At 34.0% G+C, this 24,067-nt stretch overlaps 1 protein-coding gene and 1 long non-coding RNA gene across 2 annotated transcripts; both read left to right on the top strand.

Annotated features, from left to right (window-relative positions):
• Positions 1-15,874: 15,874 nt before the first annotated feature.
• Positions 15,875-17,256, top strand: LOC129307258 (transmembrane emp24 domain-containing protein p24beta3-like). Its single transcript, XM_054948163.1, has 4 exons — positions 15,875-16,258; positions 16,358-16,544; positions 16,660-16,767; positions 16,855-17,256. Exons 1-4 carry the CDS (start codon positions 16,037-16,039, stop codon positions 16,986-16,988), a joined length of 651 nt encoding a protein of 216 aa, XP_054804138.1. The 5' UTR covers positions 15,875-16,036; the 3' UTR covers positions 16,989-17,256.
• Positions 17,257-21,657: 4,401 nt separating this feature from the next.
• LOC129304774 (uncharacterized) lies at positions 21,658-23,407 on the top strand. Its single transcript, XR_008591771.1, has 3 exons — positions 21,658-21,939; positions 22,604-22,669; positions 23,218-23,407. It is a non-coding gene; the product is annotated as an uncharacterized LOC129304774 (long non-coding RNA).
• Positions 23,408-24,067: the final 660 nt, after the last annotated feature.

Below are 24,067 nucleotides of genomic sequence, written 5' to 3'. Positions count from 1 at the left end.
TCTAGATGCCAGGGTGGCAATTCGAACCATACATAGCTCCTGTGCGAATTCCGAATCTTAGTCCGTGAGGCCACAACTTATAATGGCGCCCACCACCAACACATTTAAACCGTACAACCTGTCTCTGTGTGTGTGTGTGATAGGGACTTAGAAGAGTAGGGATTAGGAAAAGTAATCTATTAAGTTAGCTAGAGCAAGGATCTCACTCTAAATAACTTAACAGCCAAGTAGAAGAATCTCCAAAGGAATAATGGAATCATCTCTTCATTCATATCCTGCTGTGTATGGGAGCTAGGATATTTAAAATAAGAGAGTACAAATGAATAATTCAAATAATACAAGATACTAGCCTAAAAATTAGGAACTACTCGCAGGAACCTCCCTAACAGCCTTAAGGTCCTATTATTTAGCAACTAACAGAATAACAATTCAAATAACAAATAAAATAACAGCAACAATTAATTTAAATCAGATAAATCCCTTAAAACATGCATGACAGCATCAGTTTCAACTATCTTCCTCTTCTTTCTATGATGATAAGTTATTAGTAGTCTCATAAGCTGATTTGGATCCTTATCATTACTTCCCCCCTAGAAAAACGACTTGTCCTCAAGGCAAAAAGTTGGAAATTGCCGTGCAAAGAGATCATAATCTTCCCAACTTGCATCTTTCTTTGGTTGGGATTCCCACTGGATCAATAGCTCCAAATGAGGCCCCTTCCAACGATGAGATAGTATGGTTTCAGGTGCCAAAATGAGTTTAAAATCTGCTGAGAGTGGCAATTCAGCTGGAGGGTCCAGAGGAGGTAGTCCCCAAGCTGCTCGCAATAATGAGACATGAAAAATTGGGTGAACTTTAGCTGTTGAAGGGAGCTTCAGTTCATAAGCCACTGGTCCCACCTTGCGAACTATGGTATAAGGCCCAAAAAACTTAGGTGAGAGCTTGTCATACTTCTTGTGTGACAATGAGCGTTGCCTGAAAGGCTGAATTCTTAAGAAAACTGCATCTCCTACCTCAAAAGAGAGCTCACACCGATGATGGTCAGCATACCTCTTCATTCGGTGTTAAGCTTTGGTCAAATTATCCTTAAGCAGTTGCAGCATTTGGTCTCTAGTTTCCAATTGTACAGCAAGGTCATCAATATGAGTTTCACTTTTAATGAAAGGATGAAGGGGAGGTGGGTCCCTTCCATACACCATCTTGAAGGGAGTAGTGTTGGCAGAAACATGAAAACTAGTGTTGAATGAAAATTCAGCCTAACATAACAACTTATTCCAGGAGCGTGGCTGTTCATGTGTAAAACACCTTAGGTAAGTCTCAAGACAACGGTTGACCACTTCAGTTTGCCCATCACTCTGTGGGTGGTAGGCGGTACTCATCTGAAGGCGAGTTTGACTTAATTTAAACAATTCCTGCCAAAAGGCACTTAAGAAAAGTGGGTCCCTATCTGAAACAATAGAACGAGGTATGCCATGCAAACGAACAATTTCTTCACAAAAACGAGTGGCCACAGATTTAGCAGTATAAGGATGTGATAGGGGAATAAAATGGCAGTATTTACTCAGCCTATCAACTACTACCAATATAGTGTCAAAGCCACCAGATTTGGGTAATCCCATAATAAAATCAAGGGAAATATCTTCCCAAATATGGGTAGGAATAGGTAACGGCTACAACAGACTAGCAGGAGATAAAGTTTCATACTTATTCTTTTGACAAGTAAAGCATTGTTGCACTATTGCTTTCACATCATGTTTCATTTTGGGCCAGTAGACCGTACCTGATAGACGCTTTAAAGTTTTCAAGAAGCCCTCATGACCCTCAGAAGGTGTCACATGTGCCTCTTGTAGCAGCTTGGGGCGAAGAGAGGAGCATTGGGGAATGACCAGGTGCCTATTAAAATATCATTTTTGCTCAACCAAGCTGTACCCAGGGCGAGAGCTTGGATTTTCTTTTAAAGCAGCAATGATATCAGCTGTAAATGAGTCAACAAGCAAAGCCTCTTGTAATTCTAGACAGTCCAACGGCACAGGTATCACCATAGTAAGAAAATCAGCATGTTGTGGCCTCTTGGAAAGAGAATCAGCTCCAATGTTTTCTTTTCCAGCCTTATACACAATACTAAAATCAAAAGGAAGGAGTTTAAGGATAAGGCATTATTGGGTATTTGTCAAAATTCTTTGCTGTAGCAAATTCTTTAAACTGCTATGATCGGTCCTCACTGTGAAATGCCTCCCCAATAAGTAATGACGCCATTTTTGTAGTGCCAATACTAATGCCAATAGCTCTCGATCATAAGCAGACTGAAACCTATTAGAGAAAGATAGCCCTTTACTATAAAAAGTAATGGGATGGTCATTCTGCATAAGAATTGCCCTAACACCATCCATGAAGGCATCACATTCTACAACAAACTCAACAGTAAAATCAGGAAGTTTTAAAACAGGAGCAGTAATAAGATGACATTTAGGCCTCTCAAAAGCTCTCTGTGCTTCAGGTGACCAGCAAAAAGCATTCTTTTTAGTTAATTCAGTAAGGGGACGAGCAATAATACCATAGTTCTTGACAAACTGTCGGTAATAGCCGGTAAGTCCCAGGAAGCCACGAAGCTCGATCACATTGGTAGGTTCTGGCCACTCACTCACAGTGCTGATCTTTTCAAAGTCGGTTTCCACTCCTTGTGCTGAAACTTTATGCCCCAAGAAGGAAACACGAGTCTGCCCAAATTCACACTTCTTAAAGTTGGCATAGTAATGTTGCTGCTGCAAGGTAATAAATACTAATCGGAGGTGCTCTTCATGCCGTTCTAAAGTGGAGCTATAGACTAGGATGTTATCAAAGAAAACTAGTACCAACTTTCAAAGATAAGGGCGAAAAAGATCATTCATAGTTGCTTGAAAAGTAGCAGGGGCATTTGTTAGTCCGAAAGGCATGACAACAAATTCATAGTATCCACTATGTGTTCTGAATGTTGTCTTGCGAATATCAACTGTTAGGACCCGAATCTGGTGGTACCCAGAACGAAGGTCGATCTTAGAAAAATAAGTGGCGCCATGTAACTCATTTAAAAGCTCATTAATGTTGGGAATCAGGTATTTATTCGGGACCGTGATCTGGTTCAAAGCCTTATAGTCTACGCAAAATCTCCAAGAGTCATCCTTTTTGTTTACTAACAAGACTGGACTGGCAAAAGGGCTTGAGCTTGGCTATATGAAACCTTTCTATAACAGCTCATCTACCTATCTTTCAATCTCAGTCTTTTGGAAGTAAGGATAGCGATAAGGACATAAGTTAGGAGGTTGAGCCCCCGATAGCAGATGGATGGCATGATAATGATCTCTAAAAGGGGACAAGTTAGTGGGTTCATTAAACAAACTATCAAACTCCACCATGAGCTCGTCCACATCTATTGACTTAGCATCTGGTGACCCCAATTTAAGCTCAGAAGAAAACATTGAGTGCAAGCTTGCTTTTTGGTTGGTGGATGGAGGCACTCCTTGAAGCTTATACCTCTTACCATCAACCCAAAAAATTAAAAACATTTCATTCCAGTTGGCTTGATTGTGTTCAATGAGGCTAACCACTTAATGCCCAGGACTAAATTCGTTCCAGCAAGAGAGAAGGGGTAGAAGTCTTGCTTAAGAGTTAAACCTGGAAGCTTTACTTCCACTTCTTTACATACCTTGTTGCAGTGAACAATTCTGCCATCTCCAATTTGAACTCTAAAAAAAGACATAGGGCAAGTCGGCAGGCCCAGTTCTTGCACCAATAAATCAAAAATGAAGTTATGTGTGGATCCATTATCCACAAGGAGCAAGACGTCATGGTTATGCACTAACCCACTGAGTTTCATCGTTGTTGCAGTGTTATTGCCCAGTACGCATTAAACGAAATCTCTGCAGTCTCTAGAATCTCATCTTCAGCTTCTGTAACAGCTTCGTTGTGCTCAGATAGTGGCTGGCCATCCTCGTCGATCTCCATAAGAAAGAAAGAAGAAGTTTTGCAGCGATGCCCAGGCTGAAAAACATCTCCACAACAGAAACAAAGACCTTTATCCCTGCGGCGTTGCTGTTCGGAGTCCGAGAGAGCTGGTTTAAGTAGCGTCATGCTTACCGGACGGAAGTTTGAAGATGACGCGTTGGAGCTCCTAGGTGTGTTCGGTGAAAATGCTGAAGCTGTCCCCTGTGAATCACGTGTAATATTATTTTGCTTGCTGAAATAAGGATTGGACCGGTTTTGACCATAAGAAGCTATGGGTTTGGGCCCACGTTGGAGTTGAGACTTTTTCTCATATTCTAGGGCAAGACTTAGTGCCTTAAACATAAAACGTGGCTTTTGAATTCGCACATCAGCTCTCAATTCTTCCTTTAAGCCACTTAAAAAAACTCCAAGGAGGCAGTGTTCTGGCCAGTGAGAAACTCGGGCTACACGCTTAGCAAATTCCTGTCTATATTCCTGCACAGATCTGGTTTGCTTGATGGAACAAAGGTGCTCATCAGGATTCTGAAATTCAAGCCGTCCATAGTGCTTTTGCAAAACTCTCACGAGTTCATCCCAGTAAAGTAAGGTGCGTGCTGAATTAATCCAAGAGAATAAATCCAATGCATCTCCCTCTAAATTTATGGAAGCAACATCTACCTTCAAGTCTTCTGGTGTTTGATAATACTAGAAAAATTTCTTAGCCTTCAAAATCCAACCTCGTGGGTCCCCTCTACTAAATTTTGGAAAATCCATTTTTGTATATGGTGGTCGTGGGCCTCTTCTGTCAAAGTCATCTTCACTGTCTTCCTCCCAATGAGAGCGCCTATAATGACCATCCATGGTTCGCCTACCTCTCCCATTTGTAGAAGCTTCAAGTGCTTCAACCTTTTCTTTCAACAATTTAAGTGTCTCTAATTTGGAAGCAATTACTGTTAACGGGTCATCTGAAAATGGGTTTACAGGGGGATTATTGGAGGAAGTGGCATTTGGATCTATAGTTGCGTTGCCTGAACGTGTGGTCACCATGCTGATCGAACCAAGCTCTGATACCAAATTGATAGGGACTTAGAAGAGTAGGGATTAGGAAAAGTAATCTATTAAGTTAGCTAGAGCAAAGATCTCACTCTAAATAACTTAACAGCCAAGTAGGAGAATCTCCAAAGGAATAATGGAATCATCTCTTCATTCATATCCTGCTGTGTATGGGAGCTAGGATATTTAAAATAAGAGAGTACAACTGAATAATTCAAATAATGCAAGATACTAGCCTAAAAATTAAGAACTACTCGCAGGAACCTCCCTAACAGCCTTTAGGTCCTATTATTTAGCAACTAACAAAATAACAATTCAAATAACAAATAAAATAACAGCAATAATTAATTTAAATCAGGTAAATCCCTTAAAACATGCGTGACAGCATCAGTTTCAACTATCTTCCTCTTCTTTCTACGATGATAAGTTATTAGTGGTCTCCTAAGCTGATTTGGATCCTTATCAGTGTGTGTGGGTCCCCTTAAACCAGATAGGGGTTGAAAAGGGATGGAACACAGTGCCATGATAGCTTCTACACTAGGGTTAATCAATTTTTTTATTGCGTATATCTTTTATTACTAATTCCTCTTTGAACCACTGACTCTCTGCAAAGTCCCCAACGAACATGGTTTAGCTAGAAACTCTGGGAAATAGTGGATATACTTTATAATTTATATGCTCCGCAAAGCATTATACATTCAAGTTTCCTGAAATTCTTTTCCCCCCTATCACTTTTTTTAGGGGGCTCAGACAAAAAGTAAATATAATGGAGCCTTTTTCTAAAGAGGAGCGAGAGGAAGCTGTGCAATTCAAACCTGCTATAAGCGTGAATGAAAAGGTCTTGTGGTTCATGCGTAATTGTGCCGAGTGTGAAGGTGGTCCATCACCCACAAACATATGCCAAAATGAAAGAATTGTCAACGCGTACGGTCATATAAAGAAACTCAATGAAACTTGAAATCAATGAATTACGTTCCTCACAGCAATAATCCAGCGTGCATGTGTGTGAATGTATTCTTTATTAAATTCTGTGCACACCCCACATCGTAGCCTTATTATCGTTTTGGTTCCATAATTAAACGCTTTTCTTTTTATCATTTAACTTGTTTGTCACTATATAGTTATATAGTTATTATTAATTCAGACTACTCTCTCATCTCACGTAACTGCTTATTATATGCTATGCATATGTTGGCACTTGATTTTGGTACTGCGATGAAGAGATGAAAGTGTGGGCAACAAAAACCAGAAGGAATGTTTGTATACACTGTTAGAATATAGTAAAGTTGAACTCTCATCTCAGGCTCAGCATCTTTGCCTGTCGAAGAATGGAGAAAGTGTATAGTCACTGTAAAAACTTTTAGCATATTTCCCTTGGGAGAATAAGGGAGAAAAATAGAGAAAGAACCTAGGGATTAACAAAAGAAAGGAGATCCATGCTTTTAAAAGGACTTTTATAATTTATAATTTAAAATTTATAACTAGTTACCCGCGCCAAGGTACAATATATACATCCCATTTGCCTGCTTAAAAAAGACTGCTGCTTTTTCATATATTTCTATTCCTCGATGCATTGCACTCATAGACAAACCAAAAGCCTCTGTTGTCTTCCCTCTTTTCAGCATGCTTGCCTGTGTCGTCATCTTCACAACTTGACCTGTGATTAATCACCAATGACCGGTTCTCAACTTCACTTTTTTTGCTTATCTCAGTTTTTTGTGTGTGGCTAAAGCATCAGTTGCATTAAACGTTATCCAGGCTTACGGATAAAGGTAAAGAACATTTGGAAAAGAATAAAAAAGCTTCCCTAGAAGCAGAAGTTATCCAGTTTACTTCCACTGATATTTAATTTATCGATGCCATATTTAACTGTAGTGTCCTCCCTAGAAATTCGATATCTTGAATAATTATTGGCTTTATTTTACGGTGATTTCACGGTGTAACGTGATCTGAGTGCATCATTTACTTGTTTAAAAACTTGAAAAAAAAGAAAAGAAAAGAAAAATCCCACGAACCACCTTCGCGCGCGCGCAAACACACACACACACACATATTGTCTCTCATCTTATATATAAGAAAGGCAAACTAAAGGTCTTGATTAACGCAAAGGACGAATGGTAAGGGTAGAAACTCATGCACAAATGACAATAATATAATGATGCAGAAAATTGAAAGGAGAAAGATGTCATCATTAAAGTCAGTGTAAGTAGCCTGACTATGATCTCGGAGGGGGGACGTGGGAGAAGAAAAAGTTAAACATTAAAGTCAAAAATTCTCCGGATTACTTGATGCCAAGAAATCAAAAGCGGGTATGGTTTGGTCAGCTGATTCCCTGCTATAAAAAAATAAATAAATAAATAAAGCTTCTCAGGTGACTTTTAAAGGCATTTTATGTCACTGTTTGGGAGACATAGATTTGGACAATTTTAAAAAGTTATATTATCCACGTTATTTTTTAAAAAAATATAGGTAAAATAAATCACATCACTTTTTCATAAAAAAAATGTGGTAAATGTGATGTGGTTTTTCGAGAAATCACGCAAAAAACTAAGTTATTTTTAAATATAAAAGTAATATGGTTTACCTAAAATACATTCTATTTTATAAAAGTAATGTTGTATGTTTATGTTTTTTAAGTAGATATTCAATATTTTTTTTCATGATTAAATTGAACTTGCCAAATTATCACAATAGTAATAGCCTAACATATACAACTAAAATGTCCAACAAACAATAGCAGCAGCACAAGTATATCAATGAAACACAAACCATTATCACTTATTTAAGTGTTGTTCAATATTTACAATCAAAGTCCAACAAACTACCACAATACACAAAGTATAATTTATATCCATCTAACTTTCGTATAAATGTCACCTCCCAAAAATTATTTAAGTTGTGGTTAAGGAAACTTTAATCTAATATTTAATATTTATTTCTAAAAATAATTATATTTATATTAAAAAAATTTAACGCATTTAATAATGTTCACCTATAATAAAAGTCTCAGTATTTTATTTTTATTTTTTTTAGTAAAAATTTTGGCAAAACCTTCCTTATAAATATGATCTCCTGAAAACTTACAATACAATGTTTTGCACAAAAGATCATTTCAATTAGGAGTTTAGCTTCTTTCAACCAGCAAACAAAATATGTAACAGATTAAAGAATCTAGCTATAAACTATGTGGAGCACTTAAAAATAAATTTACAATATAAAATTTCATTATTCAAACTTTACATTAAAAGAAAACTTCTTCCTTAGTTCCTCCAATTTTGGTCAGTAATAACCCTTTAATATTCACTAGGAAGTTCATCGTTAGCTACACTATCTGAGACTAAAATTATTTTCAATGCATAACATCACAATAATAAAGTCATAAGGAAATAGATTAATATTTTCAGATAGTTATAACAAATTAAAAAGAGCCACTAAATTGGAGGATTTAAATATCTTCACAACTCCACAAATGCTGAATCATTAAATTTTTAAATAAATAAACAATATATCACCTGGTTTTAAGAAATCAAGTAAATTAAATAATTAAATAGGAATAGAAACATTTACTAATTAAAAAAACAACAAAGTTTATTTTTCACAAATCCAATAAAATTAATTTGTTTACGAGGACTTTACATAACAAATTACAGATATGGACATACAATTCATGGGATAATTAACCAAATGTGGCTGAAGCCATGAAACAGAAGTGGACATATAGTCCACAAAGATAATTAACCAGACGTGGTCAAAACCACAAAATGGACGTGAACATATAGTTCACAATGATAACTAACCAAATGTGGTTGAAACCATGAATTAGATATAGGTACGAAACTCACGAATAACAAACGTGAAAACAGAACTCACAAAAATCAAACCAGATGGTCATAAACCATAGCACACCAAGGGCTAATGGAACTGATGTTCCTATATAAAGTCCTTTTTTAAATTTACTTTCAAACATGTAAGAAAATAATTGCTTTTCAAAATATAAATTTTTCTTTTCAGTATCAAACTCGCATGAATTATTTTCTGTATCAATCTAATATTTGATAGAATGAAACTCATAATCAAAGTCCAAACTTGAATTTATTGATTAACTAACATTTTAAATCTGATAAAGCTAATTTCACATAATAAAGTAATTTTAATCAACAAAATGTCTAATAATCATATTATTGCCATTAAAATGATTATAGAAAAATATAATATTTTAGTAAAAAAAATTTGATTTAAAAATCAGTTGGCACTATCAAATAAAGGACTACTACAATTTATAAAAATATTTTCATCAATCTGAAAAGTTTAAGTCATGACTCCAAGAAATAAAATAATTTAATTAACAAAAATAGATAATACAAAAGAAATACATATAAATATCTATAAATTGTTGAAAATGATATTTTGATAAAAGATAATTTTCTAATATATAAATTGATTTGGATGTTATCCACTTACCTAAAGTGTTCCCAAAATTTAAAGTTTTCCTCCTACCACTTCAATTGAATTTTTCTTCCTCCAAATCCCTATAGAATTATAATAAATTTTTATTAAATATTCAACCATTATAATGGTTCCTTTTCAACTTTATAACCACCAATATTAAATTATAATGCATTTGAAACTTCAAAAAAATCAAGGCTTTACACTTCAACAAAGTCCTTATTAGTATTTTGTTAAAATACCAATTATACATCATTTCCAACCCAATCACACAAGCTTTTTAGCATTCAATCTTTTATCAACAAAATATTCATCTCTAAGAATTCAAATAATCGCATATTAATAATTTCTTGGTCCAATCTCCAATTTTCAAGTTTCATATCTACGCTCTTCTCTTGCGATTTTATCTTAACCAATTCTTCAACATCAACCACTCCAAAAAAATTACTTTAACCCAAAAACTCTAACCCATACTTATTATAATCATGCTATCAATACATAAATTTCAATTTAACTTTTTCCCCTTCCCTCAACAGCCACAGACAATAGCAAGAATTTAAGGGAAAAATCAATTCTGACAATGTTATATCACACACACTCATATGCATGCAAAGCTAATTAAAAGATGGTTCAAAACTCCTCTCCTCAACCTAGCACAACAGAAAAGAGAAGGAGTAAGGAGAAGAGGCTGACTGTGTGAAGCTAAAAGAGGGAAGAATTGTCGCACACAAAGCAATAAGGAAGAACATAGCTGGCGAGGTAGATGAATAGAGAACAAATAAGCTGAACCATGATTAGTAATGGTGAGTGATTTGCAATGCGAAACAAGGGAAAACTCATAGTTAAAACTCTAAAAAAATGGCAACTGAGCCATGTTATGTTTCATAGCCCATAGATAGATGAAAAGAGAGAGGAGGAAGGAGGTTCAACAACTCTGAAATGAAGAAAGATGAAGAGATCTACAGTGAAGCAGATATAAGGAGGAAGTAGGCCAACCTAGAGCAGACTCCTTGAGGTAGTGAACTCACAATGAAGTTGAGACCTACGCCAATGACAACGCAATGATGGAGAAGGAAGGGGAAGAAACAGAGATGGCTAAGGATTTCGGTCTAAGCTTCCCTCTCCCCCCTCACTCTCGATGGTTCTTGAAGAATGGAGAATGGAGAAGATTAGAGCATGCAAATGTTTTCTGAACTCAATTTTTTTAAAAAATAATAATAATATAGAAGGGCATAATAATAACTTCGAACAAAGCTAAAGCTAAAATATGAAAATCTCAACCTTGTCCTCCTGAAGATTCAAACTGAAGACCTCTTAATTAGATGGTTGTACAATTCCCACCAAACCAACTCTTCCTCTTATTAAATTTGTTCCAAAGTTAATAAAAATACATTTAAAATGTAGTATTATATATTTTAATTTTATTAAAAATTTTGGGTTTATTACAATAAATCTAGTTAAAATCTTAATTTTGACGAACAAGCTGTAAAATCTTGGTCTATCTAAATAAATAGTTCTTGAAGAAGTTGACATGCCCAACTATTTCGAATGACATTTATCTCTTCACTAGTATAAGGGTACTCATTATCAAAAAGCCATAAATGGTCATAAGATATCATTAGATCTGTCAAATTCCAAGGCCTCACAAAGCTAATATAGTATTAAGATTACATAACAACCTATCGAATCTAAATTTTCATTCATACTGGATTGAATAATCTCGTACATATAATGAATAATATATTATTCACATTCTATACTCCTTTTTTGTCAATGGCACTAAAAAAATCAAAATAAAATGATATGGATAAACAAAAACTTATATAGAATGATTGTGGATGAAAAATGTTTAATTCAAATTACTCACCTTTTGGAATATCTAAGTCAGTGGGCCTTTTTTTAGTTTTATTTTTTTGTGCGTGGCACTTTTCCCCTATTATTTGATATATTTTTAGTGATCTATAATGAAATTTAAATAAAAACTAAGATGTTAAAATAATGTTAATATTTGAAAAAACTAAAATTTATAAAAATAACCTTAACTTTGTGTTAAATACATCTTTAATTTTAGCAGTTGGTTGCTTGTCCATGGAACAAGGCCAGTAGATCTTGGGCAAATATGGGCAGACAACATAAAAAGACTAGTGGTAATTGCAACATATAAGAATTATAATCAATATATGAAAATATAAAAAATATTATCAAACTAAATATAAATACATAAATATAAACAACTTGCCCTTTAAGTACTAAGGCCAAATAACATGACAAATTTTTTCTACAATAGTTTTGCACACGTATCTCATCCTATCATAGACATCATTGTGAGACGATGTCATATAAGTTAGACACAAAAATTCAAGATCTTCTTTGGGTCCAATATAAAAATAATTGAAAAACCTATTAGTAGAATGAAATAAAAATTAATGCACATGTATAAATCAAAATGAATGCAAAATGAGACAATATATATATATATATATATATAAAATAAATTTACAAGATTGATAACATGACCCAGGATATGTCCAGCGTAACATTCGCCTTGACATTATCAAATTGTACCCATACTTAGAACGTATAAAAGAAATTAGGAGTCCTTAAACCCACCTCTATTCATAAGTATTAAAAATATAGAAAATAATTTTTTAAAAATAGTCGGAATCTCAAAAATCTTTAAAAACATGTTAAATCTTCAAAATATAAGTATTTATGAACAATGGAAGTATTTAAGAATGCATAAACACTATATATTAAAAACAAAGGTAAAATAGTCATTTTTACCTAAAGAGAACTATATGCCATGGCATGTGGCATATAGAGAAATTTTATGTCTATGTATCATGCACCATGGCATACTCATCATGCGTTACAGTGCATGTGCTTATAATAGTAAAAATGTTACTATGATAGGTTTTTTGCATGAACTTTAAACACACGTCATTTTCACATATGACTTTCGATCGGTAAGCACCCATGCAAAAATTTTTCATATTCTAACTAATAACACAAGTTTTACCTCAATCTAACATTTCTTTTAAAAATTGGACACACAAATGCAAAATGACAACTTAATGTCACTTTTCCACCTTCAAATGTCTTGGATCACAATCTTATATCATTAGCCACTACTAAGGCCTTGATCGCATCCAATGGGATATTATTAACCTAATTGAGCAATTATAACAACATTCATTCAATCATAATACATTTTGATCGTCCAAATACCATTATTTACATCAAAAATAGTCCATTTCACACACACATATATATATATACACACATACATATTCACTTTCTTGCCCAAATTTCACACATTACCAATATTTCAAACATACAATCTTGTACTTGTAATGGTATCTCAACCCTCACTGTTCTATTTCAAACATTTTCACATCTCAGAACTAAGATATACACACAATCACACAAATGCAATCTAAAAATATGTATGCATTTCTATAACAACTTATAAACGTTATTATCTATAACAATACAAATTCATTACACAAACTTAAAAGGAAAATGTAGTAATTCCACTACTCCTGCTCCAAGGCTTCCCTTAACTACTACCAATATCTAAACTTATAAAATAGTAACCATGAGGTGAGACAGAGTCCTAGTAGCCAAAATAATCCAAAACTATTTATTGGCAAGTATGATCATAAATAAGTAAATAAAACATCATTCATTGAAAAGTTAATATATAAATATATAACCACATCATAAATATCATATCACATGCATGATCATATTATCTAACTAAACCTTCATATTTACCTCCAACTAAATTCGTAAGCTACATATTAGATTAATACTATATAACTGATCTAAGCTCACCTTTCATAGGAGAACTCCTAGCTAAAGATGTTATATCCAACTTTTGAATTATGAATTCTCCCTATGACACATGTAATTAGAGTATCATATACTCCAACACCACACCTTTTTAGATATTAAAAAGCTTATATCGTGTAATAATTACCTGAATGTCCAATGGTGTTGGCTCCACCATATGGATTTTTAGATTACTCCACTTATGATGAACTCTCACCTTCTATCATGATTATGTCTCTTATTTAGCTTTCAAAATAATCTTCATTTATTAAAAACATGTTATAAATGAAAACCCTTTCCAATTTTGAAATCATATAAGTGTTCAATCATGTCAAAGTAATTATCTCACATAATATTACTTGTAAACAATTAAACTAGCTAATAGACAGGATGAATTATTCGGTTACTTCAATCCTTTTGCACTAAAAAGGTTTCTTGTGATACTTTTTCTTTCTTTTATAACAATTGCTCAAAATAACTCGTGAGCCACATTAATCTACATAATTAAGCATTGTATGTCAATTTTAACACCGAACATGTGTACTCGTTTGTACAATTAAACTAATTTAATTAAACATCTAATCACTTCTATTTAGTAATCTTAAATTATTTGTACAATTAAACTAACTTAATTAAACATCTAATCACTGTCATTTAGTAACCTTAAGTCCTATTTACCTTTCATAAACTTTTTACAACTTTCATTAGCTTTCCTACTATTCATATAGTACTTTTCACACTTTTGACCCCAACAATTAAGATTAAATTAAGCCTTTAACGTCCAAACTTAACCATTAATCACCAAATTAGTCATAAATTTTTAGTTTATCTTCAAAGAATCCTTCCTTAACTACCGAGCTAGAAAACAACCCTTCAAAACCTCATAATCCAATTTCACTATATTTCAAACTAAAAGAAATTAGGGTATAATAGGAGAGTAGGAAGATATAAAGCTTACCTGGTAAAATAACATGTCTGAACGATCTCCTATGTGGCCATAATTTCTTGCCCTAATAGAGCTTCCTTCTTCTCCTTGTGTTTCACGAGCTAATCACACACTTAAAAATTAAAATTGTGATCTATGCGCCACCACGCATTGCACAAATGCTGCGATGCGTGGCATGATGAGAGTTTTCTCACTTTAGCCCACACACTCCTCTTCGAATCAAAACTCTTCCACTTAATCCTAATCATACAATTGTCCAACAACCTCAAATATCAATTCATCACCCAAAATCATAATTAAATTAATTAATACACTAATTTACCCTTAATTAATAATTTAGGATGTTACATCGAGCTCCCTTATCAATAGGAATTCCAGAATGTCTTTCTTATCAAGTGCAGAGGTATATGACTTATCTATACCCACAATTCCCTTAGGTATGGTTAGCTCAATTGGCTTTGCCATTGCCTTAAAAAATTCATATAATTATAACAGATGAGGGTAGTCTTCTGCTTCCTCAAGATCTTGATGACACATCAAATGAAAACAAGTTATATAAGTTAATTAAAATAAAAAAATTAAAGAATAATGAGGTGTTTTTTACCGTCAAAATTGTCAAAAAATCTTTTAGGTCATAGAATGAAGTGATCTGGTGCTTAGCTTAATTTTACAACCTCATTAATAGAGAATTGATTTGTCACATTCTCAAAAACAACGTTAATCATTACCTTAACCTAGTCATTCAAAATCTTCATAAAATGGATTGTTTCCCTGAGTATGTACACTTAAGCTGCAACAATAGCTAATTATTGGGTTCATCCAAATAAACAAACCTAGGAGCTTTATCATTTATTGAGGGACTAGAGGCATGTGTTGCCATCTTTAATGAATTATGGCTATCTTTTGTATGTTGAAGCATGGGGAAACCCTAGAGAAATAATTGAAAAAATTAAACATAATAAAGGAAAAATAAACAAAACTGATATAAATTGGGAATGTAAAATGTGTTTGTAACAGTGATCATAATGCGCGCGTGAAAATTGTCATGCATATCATGGCGTGTGTGATGCGAATAGACACTGCGATGCTCAAAGCACGGGGTCAAAATATAGTAGAAGAAACATGAGATTCGTATCAAAGCTGAATAGAATATAATATAATTATTGCCCTCGGCAAAAAAAAAAAAAAATTTATTGCCTCAAGATAATACTGACCCGCATAAATTTCAACCTCTTTTTGACGCCCAGTTATTTGATGAACGGACTGTAACTTCACTGTCCTTTGTATTTAAAAAACATGCACACTATATACCTAAAAATATATATTGAACTAATTTGAAGAAAAGATCGCCTTTTTTTTTTTAATTTACAATGGACTAACCCTTTAAGGTTGGGAACCTTGTCTACTAAGTGCACTTCTGTTGCCCAATGTTCAATGGGCCGATTCTAGTCCAAACTCTTCAAAATTCATGGGCTCAAACTTTTGTACGTCTTTGTTAATAATTGGGCCAAAAAAACACATATTAATGCTCAAAATTTCGAACACCTTTAAAATTTTTGTATCAAGCCGACCACTAAAATTTATAACAAGCCCTCTGATCGTAGTGTACGGTTTATTTTTCGTGCATGCTCGATCTGAGTTTTATTTTAAGGAAGAGTAACGCGAGTTTATAGTCATAGAGCGAAGGAAGGACCTGTTTAAACCGCTCAATTCCAGAATTTGAGCCGTCATATTTTCGCACTCGATGATTCAGCCTATGCATTTTCCGTACAGATCCAGGGAACAAGTGACTCTGAAATGGATTGCAGGAAAACGTCCTGGTATTCGACGACCTACGCGCTCGCACTGGTGTTCCTGGGGACCATAACCGGCCATGGATCCGCCCTCTCGATCAGTCTGATGGAAATGGAATGCGTATCGGAGAATGTTTTACACGACGGCGACACCGTTTCTGGGAATTTCGTAGTGATGGACCATGACATCTTCTGGAGCTCTGACCATCCTGGAATTGAATTCACTGTAATCCCCTTTCTCCATATGAATCATTCAAAAATGATTGCGGATCGGTATTGTTGATATAAGTGACCACTATAATGCTTGTGGTTGAATTGTACGTAGGCCACATCTCCCAATGGTCATTTGCTGTATGCTTTGAAGGGCACGTCGGGGGACAAGTTCGAGTTTAAAGCCCGAGAAAGTGGAATATACAACTTCTGTTTCAAGAATCCCTCTTCAACCCCCGAGACTGTATCCTTCTACATTCACGTTGGCCACATCCCTAACGAGTCCGATCTCGCCAAACATGGTCACTTCCTCTTCCTCTCTCAGTTATATATTACAAATTTATTTTATCATATACCGTCATTTGCATTGTCTTTATTATGACCGTGTGACTCATCAATTTGTGGTTGTGAATTCAGAGCATTTAGACCCTGTTCAGGTGAAGATTGCCGAGTTGAGAGAGGCGTTGGAGTCTATCATAGCAGAGCAAAGGTATTTGAAAGCACGTGAGGCTAGGCATCGACACAGTGAGTTGCTTCTGTTCTCCCAAACTAATACTGCTCTTCGAATCATTTTGCTGTAAATTTTCTGATTCGACTAATTTGAAAATACAGCAAATGAAAGCACCAGAAGGCGTGTTGTGTTCTACACAATTACGGAGTATGTTTTATTTGCTTCAACGAGCACCCTGCAAGTGATATACATTCGTCGCCTTTTCAGCAAGTCGTATGCTTACCACCGTGTATAGCCTTCTCTTCATTATCAATGATACTTCGCGTTCTGCCTTTTTGCACTCTCGCGCTCTTTCTTTTACTTTTTAAATATGATGTCGCATTGAACTTTTGGGTCAAGTATTTTGACCCACGGAAATGTAGCATGGTTACAGTAGAACCGATTGTAATTCAATCATATTCCCATCCCTTCTAATTTACATTTTTCATATTTAATTCAAGAGGAATGTGGATGTATATGCATGTATTCTTATATTTTACACATGAATTAATGCATTTGATGCTCCCGAATGAGGAAAATCGCTACAATGATGAGCATGAAAGAATCATGGAGTGATCTTCTGATTCAATTTTTCCCCTCGGAGTTACGGAATGATCTTAGGGGCTGTTATTACTTTAGCAGCTCCTAGAGAGAAAACGTCTCAAACAGTCACGAACTTCACGTAATAAAAGAGTCCTCAAGGAGAGAGTGGAATATAGAATAACAGAAAAGAAGAGGCCACAGAGGGAAAGAAGGAGATGTTATGGACGGGCTTAGTACATGATGGACCGGTTGACAACTATTCAGCGAAGAGCTTGTAATATTGGGCTTGGGGCTATGCTGAAGGAGTTTGAGGTTTGAGGTATATAACAAGAATACAAGCATTGTAGAGGAGAGGATTATTTTGATGAAATCGTCTCCCTCTGTGCTTCTCTTCTCTCTGATATTCTTCCCTGTTCCTTCTGCAATTTCTACTTCTCCTTGTATCTTTTGTTCTCCATCTCTTCTGCTATTGCTTGTAATTGGAAACTTGCTCAGTTATCCCTGTAATTTCAATTCCAACATCACATTTTGTGGTCAATGTAGAATTATATTATTGCTGGAAATCTCAGTACATTACAGGAGAAACACTCAGAGAAAGTTCAACCACGAAGAAACAGAGAAAGAAACTGCAGTCTCAAGAACTGTGGCCGAGGCAAAGAGAGAATGAAATGCTATATGGAGAAACTTTTCATAGCTTCTTTTGAGTATTCAAAAAAAAGAAACTTTTCACAGCTCATCCACACCTATGGTATGAGCATTTTATCCATCTAGACATCTTCGCTTCTTCATTAGCCATCCCTTCTCCTGAGCCCAAGGTCGCCAGGCCACTGGTGCCCTCTCCATATAGTCAAAAGCCCGCATTGATATTAAGCTGGTTCATCACAACACATCCTCTGCCTCTAGGATCCCGTATAAATGAAACGACACACTCATTCGTGAGAATATGTCAATGGCTCCTGCACACATGGGGGCCATTTTATACTTTTTTTTTAATAATAAAGAATTTAGATGAATTAAGTTCTAGAAGTTCACTAAAGTCAGATGTTTCAAAGTTTAAAAAATATTTACAAAAATACTTAGCCTACCAATTTAAACTCATAATCGTGTTGTTTGTAGGCTAAATCCTTACCCACTATCGATTAAACCAATATATAAGTCATTTTATGCCTATTCACTGTTATTTATGTTGTACTTTTTATTTTTTTTGGGCCCATCATTTTTGTAGTAGATTAGGAATCTTTACTTTCTTTTTTTTTTCCCCTTAGGCAAACCTTGAGAGTTTAATTCATGTATGCCTCATTGTCTTCTGATTCTAGTAAGAACATTAATTAATATCACAATCTCAGAATTTTGGGCGGGGGGGGGGGGGTTCGTATCACTTCTTGTTGGCTGGGGAAAAAATTGGGCACGGCGTCGTTCTCGGTATTTGGTAAACGGAAGTTGGGTAAAATTAAATACGAATCAGTGAATCAGATTTAGCAGAAAGAGATCAGAGATCAGACAATTGTTAATGCTAATAGCGTTCCATTCAAGACGAAATCAGTTGATAGCTAATTGTGGTCAAGAACAGAGACCATGTCGAAGCCTTCATTGTAGTTGAAGGTTTCAATAACAGTGCAGGTACACTGGATAGTTCTTATTTAATTAATACACCTCCCGCCAACCAAAAAAAAAAAAAAAACCATTGCATGATATTCAAAGCCTGGCTTTCCAGCGTCAAAGGGGGCAAAAGATGAAAAGTATTTGTGTCGAATTGTTTGTAATTCTATGGGTGTTAAAATTGGAAGGAGTCTTTTTAAAAAAATAAATAAACAGCAAATTGTATTTGAAAAACAGTCTAATATACCGTTACTTTGATAAGTTGCCCTTGTCAATGATCCTGTTACGTAAACTCAAATATTTTAAGCAGCTTGCAGCTCAACTGGCTCCAGTTATCACCTCCCTTCTCGCGCGCGGTAGCCATGCAACATAATCAAGTTTAAAATAATAGTTTGAAACCTTCAACTTACTCCACGTCAAAAAAAAATCAAATTATATGAATTGTTTTTAATTAGACATGTGCTTTTTATGTGTTGCACGACTTGTGAGAAATAAGCTGTATTATTAATAAAATCTAATAAAATACAATTCATTGCAATAAAATAAATACCGGCATGTAAACTTTAAAAGATTTTACATGTAAAGATAGAAAAAAAAAATGACAGAAATACATGCCTGATTACTAAAAATATTATGAATTTGAAGAGGCAAATTTAATACTAGTACAAATACAGGTGCAGGTACAGTGGCTACCAATTCACTCAGAAGTAATATTAATATACCTTCTAAAAAAAAGGTTTTGGACATAAATTCACAATGTCTCAAATGGACAAGTGTAAATACCGATATTAAGATAAATGGTACGTACATGTTGAATACAAGTGCCGGCAGATGGAAGAATTATGAGGCTGTCGAAGCTGGAAATTCAATTCCAACACATTCCTCGCTGGAAGAATCAAGCTGCGGATCTTGCATCGAAGATGAGACTTTCTGCTACATGGAGGGCTTTCATGAGATGCACCAGGCACCTTTATGGAACTGGCTAATGTCATTGAAAAAGAGAGGATGAATGCTCTTTAGTACTGCCCACTGTTCAGTGGAGGCTAACTCGGATCATGTTCATAAAAAGAAAAGGAAGATATAAAAATCTATGCAAGTCACAAATGAATCAGAGTTTATGATATTTTGCATTAAAAATGTCTAATTGTCGTAACATTTTCACATTTCATATTAATTAATGAGTTGATAATTTTCATGGCGAAAAAGGAGAAGAAACTCAAAAAGAGGAGACGCAAATTATAAGCTTAGGAGAAAAATCGGCGATGAGTTGAAAAGGTTGCAGATAGCAGTTGGGCGGATCCGAAAGCAAGAGGGAAGAAGGGAAGAGAAACGGAAAAAGCGAAGAGGTGGGGCCTCCGCAACTCCCGCGATTTCCCACTTTGAAGTTTGAACATCCATCACCATCACCCGATGGGCCATGGGGGCCCACATAAACGCGCTTCCGCTTTCCCCACCAACCCAATTCATTTCCGCTAATGGCTTTTTATTTTTTAATTCATGGAAAAGGCTGAGGCTTGTTGAGGGGGCTGCTTTCATCTTCGAAGCCGTCAGTTTAGAAGCGTAAAATATCAAGCCCTCCCGATGCATATCTTCCCCACCGCCTTCCCAGATATTTTCAAATGCATTTTAATTTCAATTCTCACCTCTTTTCCTGGCTTGTTACCCTTCATTGAGTAATTTAAAAAAAATTTAACCTTTTAACGTTCTGTTTGGAATATTATTTTCGCCTATTTATATATTTAAATTTTAGAAAAGTTACTGAATAAATAGGTTTATGTTGTTAAAGAATTTAAAATACAAATAAAACATAAAAAAATATGCATTAATTGTTTTTGGCAATTTGAATTATTTTTAGGTAACATTTATATCTAAAAAAGAAGTATTTTTGTCCAGCACTTATGTAACTTAATGATAGACTAACAATTAGATAGACAGAAATAATGAAAGTTTTAAAAATAAAGAGAATGTTTACATTTTATAATTATTTATAATAGAAAAGGTTTGTTTAGGTTTTAAAAATAAAAACGAGCTGTTTGTAGTTAAGACAAAAAAGAGGAGAAATCATAATATTTTACCCTAAAAAAAAAACAAGGCTTTTCATCATCCACACTGTGTTCTTAATAGAAAGTTAGCTTAGTCAATTTTACATTTATTAAAAAATAATAATTATATTTTTAAAAGTCTTGAAAAATTATGTCACTTTTTTCAAATTTTTTTCTTCTTTATAATTAATAATAAATTACTATTTATAATTTAATCTATGATAAATGTATAAGGGATAAATTTGTTAATAAAAATAAATGATCTAACTTTGTCCTCTATGGAGAATTTTTTTTTTTTTTGTTTGAACTGATAGTAAACAGCTAGCTGTAAGTTAGGAAGAAAAAAGCAAATAAGAAATTAGTTCAAGTGAGGCTTGTTCCCACTACTGTGGTATAAAAGAAGAGGTTCACATCCTTTAGGAGCTGTGTAAAATAATTTGAGAGTGCTTAGGCATGAGTGTGCCATCTTAGCCAGATTTATAACATCCTGATTTTTATATAATAAAGAAATTGCAGAATTTAGGTTTTGAGGAAAAAAAAAAGATAATAATAGGAATTTATATTATTTGAGGTTATTTAGAAATGATATTATGGTTAGGTATTTAATTATGAATTTAAAAATTTAAATTTAAAACCACATAAGTAATATTTAGTTAAGATATAATACATAAATAATTTTTTTTATGTATGTGTTGAAAAAAAAAGAGAAGGTAGAAGGAACAAAAAAAAAGGAGTGGAAGGTTGTTGTTTCTAAGTCCCACATTGGTTAGATGAGGGAAGAGAAGAGGTGCCTTCATGTATAAAAAGGAGGGGGTGTGTGCATTAAGAAGCATGAGAGGCTAAGATGCAATTTAGAGAAAATTGCAACTTTTGGCCCAAAGGTTTGAATAATTAAATTCAAACCTATAGTTTTTTTTAATATAATTTTGGGACTCACAATCTCATTTTTATATTATTTTTCTCTCTTCCTCTCACGTTGCTTGGCGTTTTCTCGCAAGGGGGGATTATTTTCTTTTTCTTCAGGTATGTTCTAACTTTCCTGTTTAGATTAGCATTTAAAAATTTATTTAATTACAAAATTAATTTTATAGTTATTTTCTAAATAATATTAGCTTTTGAGTGATATGATTATTTTATAGGATAGAGTAAATATTTTGATTAGGATTTTTCTATAGGATAGTTAATCTGATGATATGATGGATTAAAAATATAGGTTAAAATTCTTAGGGATATAATAAATATTATAGAATATTTTCTTTAGGTTGAAACTCATGTTTAAGAATTTTTGAGTTAAAATCTAGATCTATATGGTTGAATTTATGTGGAATCTGAGACGTAGGGATAAACCTATGATTATTAAATATTTATTTAAGTATGAATAGGTATTTTTGAGGTTATAGAAAGGTAATTTGAGGCTTCAGGATAATTCTAAAATTTTTAATTTATTTTTGGATGAATTTTTAGAATGTAGAAGGATGAAATTGTGATACTAGAAGTGAATTGAGGATAAAAAAAATAGTTCATTAGGGTACGAGAATTTTAGAAAAGAATTTGGGAAGTTAAATGAGGCATAAATCTTAAATTAGTGTTAATATGGACTATAGATTTAAGACTTTCTAACTCTTTAAATTAGAGTTATTTATTTTAATGTAAAATTAATATATAGTATTGTGAAATAATTATGTAGATTATATTGACAAAGATAGTGGTGAAAAAGGAGTTGTGAAGGGGAACTTGTTATTCAAGACACAAGGTAACCATTATTAATGTGTTGTGACGAGGTGTTTGTGAATGGTTATGTGTTGTTTTGTTGTTTGGAAAAATTATGAATTATTGAAAATAAATACTGTATATACTTGTTTGAAATTATTGCCAAGTGGGTTAAAAATTTATTTTTTATTTATCATGATGAGATATTATTGTTCGGATATATTCCTGTTTGGATATTTGAATGATGCATGACTTGTCAGGGTATTTTAATGTATGGTGTTAATGGGAATTTCTGTTCGGTTAATTATTACCACGTGGTAAGCCCTCATTGGACCCAATGAGTGGCGTGTCGCTTGGTCCAACTCACCTTTGGCCGGGTGATTTGGCGTCCGAGCATGGTGAAATGAGGAGATAAGGTGCAGTCATGCAATTAAATACTTGTTCGGTTTGTTTGAAAATATTGTTTGGTTAAATGTTTTGTGTGCCCACTTAGCAATCGCATGATTAGTTACATCCGCATGCATCATTACATATTAATTTTTGGTTACTGGGACTTTTAAGTCTCATTCCCCGTGGTTAATATTTTTATAGGAGCGAATCCGGCCGAGAAAGCACCAGAGGTGTAATTATGGTGTATGAGACACCATCTTTTACGTTGCCTCTTATTTTGGATTATACAATGTATCTTGTGCCAACTTAGGACATATCTTGTCTGTGGAGCATGTAAACTCTAATCCTTTTTATTAAATGCATTTATATGTCCAAGAGGATTATGTCTGTCCCTTTTGATTCATGACCTAATTTAAATATCATGCCATGAGGATCCTGATTGTCCCTCATGGTTCTAATTGCTTTTTCGAGATATTTTAAGACCTGTGGTATATTGTCTTGGATGTATCATGGTAGAAATTTTTCTACCATGATAAGGGTATGATAAGGGTTCAATGAAAAGAAAATAATTTGTTGAATTAATAATTTGCGAAAAATCGGTTTGTAAATTTGAGGACGTTACAATCTGCACAACAATTTGTCTCACGAGGCATACAAAAGAGTCTAATATCTTAATGAGTCTACAAGAAGCCTTATGTTACTAAAATCTCATCATAAAAAGGATGATCATGAGCAACTCATCTATAAATGAGATTTATGACATTTAGTGAATTCGAGTAAATCTATGTCATTCCACTTAAGTGATTTATACATAGATCAATTTCACATTTAATGACTTGAATTTCAACAATAGTAATTGGGACAAGAAATTTTTTTTAGATTTATATCATCTTAAGGAGGAGGGGATTTTTTTAAAAAGCATCACACTATCCTTTTATCATCCCTTCACTGCCATAGTAATGTTTTCCATACACTTATTTTCACGTCCAAAATCCCTGCATCTATTGATGAATCTAATTAAAAGGAGCTATTTTTGACATGAATTTTTTCA

This window comes from Prosopis cineraria, unplaced genomic scaffold (assembly GCF_029017545.1).
Source record: "Prosopis cineraria cultivar Desert tree isolate PC_DT_omini unplaced genomic scaffold, ASM2901754v1 PC3, whole genome shotgun sequence".
NCBI classification, from domain to species: domain Eukaryota; kingdom Viridiplantae; phylum Streptophyta; class Magnoliopsida; order Fabales; family Fabaceae; genus Prosopis; species Prosopis cineraria.
Note: the sequence above shows the minus strand (reverse complement) of the source record. Positions and strands in the feature narration are given on the sequence as shown.